The sequence below is a fragment of the Carcharodon carcharias genome, chromosome 6, assembly GCF_017639515.1.
Source record: "Carcharodon carcharias isolate sCarCar2 chromosome 6, sCarCar2.pri, whole genome shotgun sequence".
Taxonomy (NCBI): domain Eukaryota; kingdom Metazoa; phylum Chordata; class Chondrichthyes; order Lamniformes; family Lamnidae; genus Carcharodon; species Carcharodon carcharias.
The window spans coordinates 117,050,798-117,061,828 of NC_054472.1; the positions used below are offsets into that span (position 1 = coordinate 117,050,798).

General features: G+C 40.6%; 1 protein-coding gene across 4 annotated transcripts in view; it reads right to left on the reverse strand.

Moving 5' to 3' along the window:
* The window catches only part of tatdn1 (TatD DNase domain containing 1), a 90,326-nt gene extending 80,303 nt beyond the window's left edge, over positions 1-10,023 (reverse strand). For 2 of the 4 annotated variants that reach the window (XM_041189231.1, XM_041189229.1), the window contains exons 1-4: positions 9,873-10,023; positions 6,906-6,971; positions 4,086-4,135; positions 3,287-3,350 (exon numbers count right to left, since the gene is read on the reverse strand). In XM_041189231.1, the coding sequence (XP_041045165.1) occupies positions 3,287-3,350; positions 4,086-4,135; positions 6,906-6,971; positions 9,873-9,924 (232 nt within the window). In that variant the 5' untranslated portion in view covers positions 9,925-10,023. The remainder of the gene's footprint in view (positions 1-3,286; positions 3,351-4,085; positions 4,136-6,905; positions 6,972-9,872) is intronic. The other 2 variants (XM_041189230.1, XM_041189232.1) reach the window with 2 other exon arrangements.
* Between the last annotated feature and the right edge of the window lie 1,008 nt (positions 10,024-11,031).

An 11,031-nucleotide genomic window follows, 5' to 3' on the forward strand; every position in this document is an offset into this window, starting at 1 on the left:
AACAATGTATTCAAGGGCTTGAGAGGAAAGGGAGGGTGGAGTCAGAAGGATCAAAGATGGGTTTTTGAAGTCTGGGATGTTGGAACCAAATTTAATAGGGGGACTTAAGGAGTGCAAACGGTCAACAAGATCATCTAACATGGGATCAAGATGAAAGTTGGTAGTCAGCAATTTGGTGAGAACAGGTCTGAGGGATCAAGAGTTGGGTCTCATCTACAAGATGAGCTCAGAGAGGGCCTGAAGGGAGATGGAAATGGGAGAAAGATGTGAGTTTAAGGTTAGGGTGTATCTACACCACATGGACTGCAGCAGTTCAAGAAGACTCACCACCACCTTCTCAAGGGGCAATAAATGCTGGCACTTCCAGTGATGCTCAAATTCCACGAACAAATAAAAAAAATTGTATTCTCAGCTTCCCGGAACTTTGTATATTTGTATCTTTAATGAGAGTTGTGTTATTATAACAAGCGTTTAAAATTCAAGGTAATTTTGATTTTTCATCCCATTTGTATCTTTCCCTTTTAAACAAAGTCATAGTATTTTTAGCCAGTTCTCAGTCTGGAGTTATACTCCAGTTAACAACCTGAAACCAGTACTTACTAACTATGCTGCATGTAGCTCTATTATAACAGTGATTACCACTTCAAAAATAACTTTAGTGGCTGTGAAGCTTTTTGGGGCGTGCTGGTGTCTTGAAAGGTGCACACAAATGTAAAACTTTCTGATGAATCTAAGATGCTTATTTATTGCATGTAAAAATTTCACTATTAATGAATGCCCATTTTCTTAAACTAAAAGCATTCACTTCAATTTTTTCAAGTACATGTACTTTTGAAATTTAACTTCACAGCAGTTGGATGATATACCACAACCGATGAAATCTAAAGGAGGTGATGTGAACCATTTTAGAGTGCATCTTGCACAAATTTTAGTGCACTCAGATTTCAGGTTAGGATTTGGCATAAAAGTCATTACAAAAGGCAAAACATAGAAATGCTGGAAATCTGAAAGGGAAGTGAAAATACTGGGGATGCTCAGTAGGTCAGGTGTATTTATGGAGAGAGAAACACATTTCAAATTGGTGACCTTTCATCAGAACTGGAAAATGTTAAAGATGTAACAGTGAAGCATAGAGCGAGGAAAAATGGGCTTTCATCTTCTCACCCCCTGCCATCCAGGGCCCCAAAATCCCATTCAGGTGAAACAGTAATTTAACTGCACGGTTTTCAGTTTAGTATAAAGTATCTGTTGCGTATGCTATATCTGTTGCGTTACAGTGGGGAAACCAAATGCAGATCAGGCGATTGATTTGCTGCATTCGTTCATTCTGTCTACAACTGTGATCCTGAGGTTCTGGTGGCTTTCTGTTTTAACTCTCCGTCCCAGTCCCACTCTGATCTCCTTGTTCCCAGCCTCCTACACTGTTCCAAATGAAGCTCAACAGAAGCGTAAGAAACAGCACCATATCTTTTGATTAGGGACTTTACAGCCTATTGGACTCAACATTGAGTTCAACAATTTCAGATCGCAACCACTGCCTCCATTTTTTAAGACAACAGATGCTAGTAACGATTCTGCTGTTGTCCTTACAGCTCCTCTAGAACCAACTTTTGTTTCTTTACTTGTCCTGTTACAAATCTCTTTTGTCATGTACCACCTTTTGTCAGATAATCATTCCTGCCTTCCACCCTATCTCAGACCTTCTCTATTGTTCTATCCCCAACCTCTCCCCTACCTCTGTAGTTGCTTAAGACATGCTACATCTCTAACATATTCCAGTTCTGAGGAAAGCTGTTGAGTATTTCCAGCATCTTCTGTTCTTAGCACACAAGTCATATTGCTACCTTTCATATCCATGCACGATTGAAACTATTTCATATTTATGGCAAAACAACAGTAAAATTGAATCCTTAATCGAAGTGCATATTTAAATACATTCATTTTTCAAATTCAATACCGAAATTTGCCATTTTAACTATTACTTAATGGTGACCACAGCCACAGCATTGTATTGTAATGGTACTTTGCCACTGGACACATCATTTTGCAAATAAAGAATATCACTAACATAATGGTGAGCTTATCAATGAACAGCAGTGGCAGCACTTCTGCATATTTCCAGTAATATGTTGGCACTTTACATACATCTTTACTATTAGCAAGAAAAATATTTGCATTTAAAAAGCATCTCATCTCTCTGCAGTGCGTTGAGCTAACAATTATGAAATACTTTGAATTGTTGCGACTATTAGATAGGTAAACATTTCACAGAATAACTGCAGCACAGGAGGCGGCCCATTAGGCCCATTGTGTCTGCGCTGGCTCTCCGAAGGAGCAAGATCCTTTGGGACAAGTTCCCATTAATAGCAATGAGATGAATGAGCAGTTCATCTGGTTTTTGCTGGCGTTGGTGGAATGAGGAGTATTGGTCAGGAGAACAGGAGAACTCCTCCTTCAACTAATCGCAGGGGTTTAATCTGAATTACCAGAACAGGCAGTTTCAAGTTTCACCCAAGATCAACATCTCTGATAATGCAACACTCCTTTAATACTGCACTGCAGTGTCAGCCTGGATTACACGCTCAAGCCATGGAGCGAGCTCAAATCCAAAGTCTCCTGATGCAATTAGAGAGGAAAGGCTACCAACTGGGCCAAGCTGGTACACATCACTTATCTGCACAAATCAGCTAGGAACATGAGCTGTACACTAGAATTGTGCATCCCAAATGGGCTATTGGTACGGAGAAAAATATGATAGCAATGTTGGGTTCTAAGAGAAAACTCAAATGTAATAGTATATTAAAGCTGCCAAAGGACCCAACCCATTTCAGTAGAATGGATTTCACATAAAAAATCATTGGGAACAAATAAATAACCAATTAGGATTCGACTCTTTTACCACAAATTATTTTCATGTTTTGCTGAGCTACTATCAAGCTCAGTGGCAGACAAAATTTAATAATATCAGTAATTACATTTAAGTTTGAAACATTCATGTTATGCAGAAATTCTGGTGTATTATATTTTTCCATTTTGTAAATGTAAAGTGAATTGAAGGAGTGAATAGATATACGGAACACATCTTAATTCGCAGTACAAAACCCATAAATAAATTAATGGTTACACTTTTTCTTTTGCAGTAACGCTATTGTTCCTTGGAATAGTTTAAATCTAAAAGATACATTAAATCAGCAACAAAATTTACATTGAATTCTGCAACAAGATTAATGCATCCCTGGAGCATTCTCAAAGAAAACATTGGAGCAGAACAAGTTTCTTAACTTACCATTTGTCTTTGCCAGTTCCAACGCATCTTTACTATCTTGCAAACTGCCTCCTGTAATCATGAACTGAACAAAAGAGAAAATAATCTTTAGGCAAGGCAAAGATTAAAATGTTAAATGCACACCTTTATAAAATAATTTTCCCCATTTATACTTGTCTGGAGGAAAATGTATATTTTTAAACATGCAAATGACTTACAGAATATAAAAAGAACATCACAAAGATGGGGAACAACTATTGAGAGATAGAAGAATAATTTTCAATACAATTATTATGAATTCTGTGCTGTGTTCCGTGGCAGACAATTACTCAAATCTAATCTCCTGCTGAATCTCATACATAATAATGCATGCAGCATACTAAAAATGCCAAATATTCTAAATTACAATTCAGGCTCAACACACTACTACACCACCAAGCACAACCAGTGAAAAGGTCATTTACACAAGATACAGGTAAAAAAACAGGTTTTTAGCCAATGTTAATACTTAGCCCACATTTTCGTGGTAAACATAATATTCCGGGACAAGATTTTTGATACTCAAAATACAATTTGTGCCCAAACTGTTGCAATTCACTTCTGACAGGTCACTCTGTACTTTTTAGAAATTGAGACTTTTGCCATATTTTGACCAGGTATCCAAAATTCAGTGTGTTCCTACAGGATTGGTTTAATTTCACTGAGTGATCTGGTAACTCAACCTCAATCCATTTCAACATTCAAACAGTATGCAAATAGAATTTAAAACCAATATTTTGAAAACTTTTTTCTCCTTGCCATAAAACATAATTTTGTTTACCTTCTGTACTCCAGTTTTGACAGCTCTCTGTACTACATCCAAAAAATCATCTGTAAGAGTGCACAAACAGATTCTATGTACTATAACTGTTCATTCAAGAAAAGTGGTCAGGTGCTTTGACTGTCCAAAGTTCTAGTAATTAAATATTGTTTTTAATACAGAAGGTAATTAAGTTAGCAATGTGATAATAAGTAAAGACCTTATTATTTCTCGAAAAACTGGAGGCCCATGTTGCTGGCTAGTTGGATTCGTGGCCACGCATTGAGCAGCATTTGCAAAATTAAGTATGCAGCTTTATTTTTTGAAAGGAGATGTGTTGTATTTCTAGAATTTGGTTCAGTTTGCTTTTTTCTCTTTAGATACTCGGTTGAATTAATTTTGCTTTATACACTTTTCCTTTTTTATCGCCTCCTGTCAAGTTCTGGAAGAATTTTAAAGTCTACCTTCTTTATACTTCTCATTTTTCAGGTAATGAGATGACAACTATGGAAGAACTTATCTTGTCTCAAGAATGTTTCAAGGTGCTTCACATGCAATAAATTAATATGAAATATAGTTACTATTAAGTAGACAAATAGGCAAAGATAAAGTATGAAAATAAAATGAAACTTCATTTAAAAGGATTATTAACTAGATAGAAGAAATGTAGACAGAGCTAAGCATAGAAAACAAGAGGTGAAAGAGGAGAGAAAACAAGAATTTTAAGCAAGAATAAAACCAATACTTGCTGGAAATTTACAGCAGGTCCACCAGCATCTGAAAAACGAAAGCATGTTTTACGGCAGACCCATTGTCTATTCTGATAATGAAAACGCCATTTCCAAAACACTAGCCTTACTCTTCAGAAATGCAAACAAAGTGCTGGAAAAACTCAGCAGATCTGGCAGCATCAGCGGAGAGAGAATCAGAGTTAATGCTAAGTCCAATATGACTCTTCAGAAGAGTCTTCTGTCATATAGGACCCAAGACATTAACACTCGTTTCCCTCTCCACAGCTACTGCCAGACCTGCTGGATATTTCCAGCACCTTTTTATTTTATTTCAGATGTCCAGCATCCACAGTATTTTGCTGCAATCTCTTCAGATGCTGATTAATGTGCTGTACATTTCTAGTACTTTCTGGTTTTAGTTCAGATGTCCAGCGAACCTGCTTTTTTTCCCTCTGTTTACCTATCCAAACTTTAGCCAAAACAGAGGTGACTTTTTTTAATGCACTCACAGGATGCGAGTGTCACTGGCAAGTCCCACATTTTTTGCCCATCCCTAATTACCCTTGAGAAGACGGTGGTGAACCACCTTCTTGGTAACTGAGAGGCTTGCTAGGCCATTTCAGAGGGCAGTTAAAAGTTAAGAAGTGCTGGAATCACAGATAGACCAGACTGGTAAGGATGACAGATTTGCTTCTCCAAAGGACATTCATGAACAGATGGGGTTATCAGATAATCCGGTAGTTAAATAGTTAACATTACTGATAACGAAACTTTTACTCCAGGTTTAATTAATTGAATTAAATTTTCCAGCTGCCGCAGTGGGATTTGAACTTGTATGTCCAGATCATTAGTGCAGCCTCTGGATTGCTAGTCCAGCAATATACTCACTGTGCTACCTTTTCCACGATCAGTCAGGGGATAATTGAAATGCAAAGAAATCTCCCTCCAGAACACTTTACCCACATAGTGAACAAAATTCAACGACTCATTTAAGGATGAATCTTTGACTCTGGTGAATGAACACTCTAACAGCATAAGGTGCATTTGTTCAACAGGTACACTTGGTTAAATTAGTGTTAGAGAGTTGGGCAATTCCATCCCCAAACATGGGTTTACTTGGATATCCAGATTATCTGGAAGAATTTGTAGAAACAATCTAACTGATCGTGCAGCTAAACAGGTAGCATTTAAAAGAGGCTACTTTGTATTTGTCTTTATACGAACATATGAAATGGAGGAGTAGGCCACTCGGCCCCTCGAGCCTATTTTGCCATTCAATAAGATCATGACTGATCTGAATGTACCCGCAACCCCACCTTCCTGCCTACCCCTGATAACCTTTCACCCCCTTGTTAATCAAGAATCTATCTAGCTCTGCCTTAAAAATATTCAAAGTCTCCACCGCCTTTTGAGGAAGAGAATTCCAAAGACTCTCAAACCTCAAAAAAAATTCTCCATCTCTGTTTTTATGCTGAATGAAACTCATTTTCAGCATTTTTCCCTGGTTTGTTTCAACAGTCTGTTTTAATGCAGAATATTTGAATGAGGTTATTATCTCCTTGTGAAAAAAAAACAAGCTATTGCTAAGAATCATCATGTTACTTTGAGTCAGGATTTTGCAAGAATGAATTACTAAAGATAAACCTACAGTAGGAGTTAGGATAATCTTACTACCACTAGGGGTCACTCCACAAGCATTAGTGCAAGCAAACAGCAAAACTTCTTCAACTTTTCCTTTATTCTCACTGAAACAAAAGCTCACATCCCAAAAGGAAGATGTGAGAAGTCCACAAAATGGCTGAAAATTCTTATCTCTGCTCATTTGAAGTGGTAATTCCTGGAGCTAGGCCAATGATACTAATACACCATCTTACACCTTTCAGCAAGCCAATAAACATATGAAAGTGGAGCTCATTATCTAACACCGCTATTAATGCCCATTAAGGGGACGGAAAGGTTAGCTAACTGTTTATATATAAAATTTCATGGTTCAATCAAAATACCATTTTAAATACTTCTAGACACAAACATAAAAACAATTTCACAAAAGGTTTATAGATAGTCTTCTTTAAATGTAACATGAATATGCTAGTTACATGACAAGACTTACCTTGATGTTTCTGAGCACCACGATAAATCCCACGAAACATAGGATCTGTCAAATTTATGCCAATATCTGTTTAAAAAGTATGAAAGAAATTGAATAGATTAATGGAAAATAAAGACAATTAAACAAAATATAGGTGAAAGGATACACACTGAAAGGCAAAGGAAAAATCTGAGAAAATCAAAGTAAATTATTTTAAATTCAAAATAAGATCTATGATGATTTTTTAAAAGTGCTCAGAGGTATTTATGTTTGTACTGTGAATGGCGTTATGAGATTCCCTCACGTATTTAGAACTACAGGGTATAGCATATCAACAAATTTTCATGAATTGGCTACATATCATATGCACTAAAAATGCACATTCCTTGCATTTGTCAAGACCAAGATTTTCTGAAGTCTGCAATGGGTGCTGTTCATTTGTTAGAAGTTCCTTGACAATTTATAAGCTGTGCCTCACATACTTTTTCATATTGTAATCTTTCGTCAAATACCTCGACACATACTCTTAAACCGATAATATGTCAATCTGCTACAATACTTCCGTCAATGTCCCTTTTTGGCCAGCCAATAGGAAGCACAAGGTCTCAATCTGAGGTGTTAGCTGTGGCACAGTTGTTAGCATTCACACTGCTTAGTCAAATGGTTGTAAATTCAAGTCCGACTCCAGAGGCTTGAGCGCAAAAATCTAGATGCACACTCCTGCGCAGTACTAGCAAAGATGTCATCTTTTGCATTTGATATTAAACCAAGGGCCCTCTACCTTCTCAGGGAGGTGTTAAGATCTCATGGCACTATTCAAAGACAAATTCTCCCAGGTATCCTGGCCAATGTTTATTCCTCAATCAATGTCAGTAAAACAGATTATCTAGTCATTGTCACATTATTATTTGTGGGACCTTGCTGTGCATAAATTAACTGTCATGTTAACTACATTTCAAAGGTACTTCTTGGGCGATAAAGCGTTTTAGAATATGAGGTCATCAAATGTGCTAAATAAATGAAGGGTTTCTTTTTTCTATTTCCCCTTCCCCAATCAGAAGTGCCTCCATTTTATAGGTTAAATTTTCACAACATGATGTAGAGATCATATTGTGCACTTGATTCACATTGCACATGATTCTCCATTCATTTAAACCAATTGATAGAAAACCGGGCCAGCTGCAAATCAGACAAGCACAAAATCTTCACTATGTACTAATTTTCAATGCTCTTCCTTACAATCACATCATTTTAGAGAGATTACAATAGTACATTTATGTACTGAAATTATGCAAGACAGAATTTACATCTTAATCTTCACCCTGCACCCTCAAAGTTGCTGCAAAAGACAGATAAAAATATTGAATGCAAAAACTCAAAGCAGGAGTAATGATCTAAAAGTGATAAATATTTCAGCAATTTAATACTTTAAAAAAAAAGTTCCCTCTTCCTTAAAGACACTGACTAATGGAGTGAGCAAAACACCAGAGGTGCTTTGTTAACTCAGCCTTTGTTTACTTGTGGACATAAACTGTTCAGCTGGGGCCAGATTCCAAAGTTTGATACTGTTATCATCTTCTTACAGCAGTCACTGGCTAACAATTAAGAACAGCAATGGGGGCTCATCTTTCTGCTTCCCCATCCAACCATCAACCATAGTACCTGTAGTACAATCCCAAGTAAGTCAGCTAATTCAGCTGAGACCAGGGTAGAAATTTCCCAACCTCGTCCCTGGTCAAACGGTGGGACCAATATTGGGTAGCGAACCTGAATGGTGAAGGAGTGGGCTTAGCTGAGGCTCTTTAACTGAGCCATAGTATTAGCATCACAACTCTGGGTGCCAGTCAGAGAGAGCAGACATGATGATAGACTGAAGCTGTCAAGGAAGAATTTCTAATTAAAGAGACCATGACAAGGGTGCAATGCTCACCAGTACATGGGATCTTTGAGGCTGCAATAACCACAAGAATGGAGAGGAGACCTAGGAAAGTTGCTCCCCAGGTCTCTCACTCATACCTGATGTGCCAGTGAGGTGAGTTCCCCCAAGGACAGGAAGAAGACGACAACCTCTCCAACCATGCAGGCATGGATGGAAGTGGTCGAGGAGATGTGGCCCTTCCAGCTGGGGACAATGCACCAAGAGAATCCAGGACCTCAGGAGAACATATAAGGTTACTTCTCAGGACAACATACTTTACAGCTCCACTCTCTCTTCTCTCTCCAGCACCTCACATCTACTGGAGGGGGATGGTTTGGCCCTCCTGTGATAGGCACCCTATTGATCACTGGCAATGCTGTGCCAGTGTTGGTGAGAAGCCTGAGGTAGGGCAGGCGGGAGAGGTAAGGCAGGGCCAGGGCCGGGGCCGGGGCCAATGAGTGGGTGGGTGGGTAGAGGTGAGGCAGGGGCAGTGGGTGGGTGAGGGGGAGGCAGGGGCAGTGGGTGGGTGAGGGGGAGGCAAGGCTGGTGAGTGAATGGGGGGTTGGGGGGTAGAGGTGGGGTGGGGTAGGGGGGTAGAGGTGGGGTGGGGTAGGGGGATAGAGGTGGGGCAGGGCAAGGCCAGAGGGTGGGTGAGGAGGAGGAGGAGAGGAGGGAGGCAGGCGGGGAGGAGGGAGGCAGGCAGGCGGGCGGGCAGGAGGGGTGGGGGAGAAAGGGCCAGTGGGTGAGGGGGAAGAGACAAGCCCAGTGGGTGGAGAGGAGGGGAGACAGGGCCAGTGGATGGGGTGTGAGGTGGGGTGTGGGAGACAGGGCCAATGGGCAGGGGGAGGGGCAAGACCGATAGGTAGTGGGGGGGGAGGTGTGAGAGACAGGGCCAGTGGGTGTGACGTCGGGCGGGGGTGTGAGGTGAGGGAGGAGACAGGGCCAGTGAGTGGAGGTGGGCAGCGGCCTGCGGAGCTGGAAGCCGGTTGAGCCCCGGCCTTCGCGGCGGATTTTATTCGCACTGAGGAGCCCGATAAGTCTCCGTTTCTTTCTCTCCGGTAAAGACTCACCGATGAAGGTGAAGGTCCCCATCCTCCGCACGGAGGGGAAACGGGCCGCCATCCGCTCCCGGAACTGCTTCACCCCAGCTCTAACCTCTGACCCCCAGAGGCGGGCAGTTTGAACCTGGAGTCAGAGGTCAGCGGGGTCGCCTGGGCTGGGTCATCGCTCGTTTAATAAAACATTGGGTGCCTCCCGCTAAATTGTAAACTATCTGCTAAAAATATCGATTTATCTCACAGTTATACATGTTTGTAATCTGATTACAGATTCACTGATAGGTTCTCAGTATATTCCTTAGGGGTGCGCTGCATTCACCTAAATTTAGCTCTGGAGGAAATGCTCACACTGACCTCAAGCTACATATTATTAAGGCTCAAACTGATTCGGAAGCGGAGTCACTTGGAGACTTGGAAGTACTATCTTCTCGAGAGAATCTCATTTTCCCTCTGGTGTTGGTTGTGACCCTAAGATTTATGGGTCCCTCTCAGGTCCAAAACGTTCCATGACTGCAGTTGGCAAGAAAAACTCCCATGTTCCTCCCTTCGACAAAGAACTACTTCCCTAACCCCCTGTCCTCCACTCTTCCTACCTTCATCTCCACAACAAAATAAGAGAGACTGTTGGATTATTTCATATCAAAGATCCTCTTCAGCTGCCTCCCCTCCCTCCCTTTGGCCCATGACATTGTTTCAACTTCATACCACTGTAACTTGTCCTGTACGTCTCATCTGGTCCTTACCCAGTTACCACCTCCACCAACAACACTCACCACACCCCCCACCCGTCCCCGGCCAAATGACATCTCCTGTACTCAAACTTACCCCTCGATACCTATCACGACCTACTGTGGCCCTGATATCGTTAATGACTTCCTCCATATAACTATCCCTGTTCTTCAAAACTTGTCATAGACCCATTTCAAAAATATTCCTATTGATCTATCTTCTTCAAGTACCCCCTTATTTCTAATCTGCCTTCCTCTCTAAAACGTCCTTGAATATGTATCACCAACTCATATTACTCCCTCTTCAAATCCCTTCACTCTGGTTTCTGCAGAATGCCCTAGTCAAATTCACCAATAATGTTCTTTTACTCATGGGGTGGATTATGACCACAGCCAGTGCTGTGCAAACCAAATCCCAGAGGGGGAGGCTCTGAAGAAGGGTC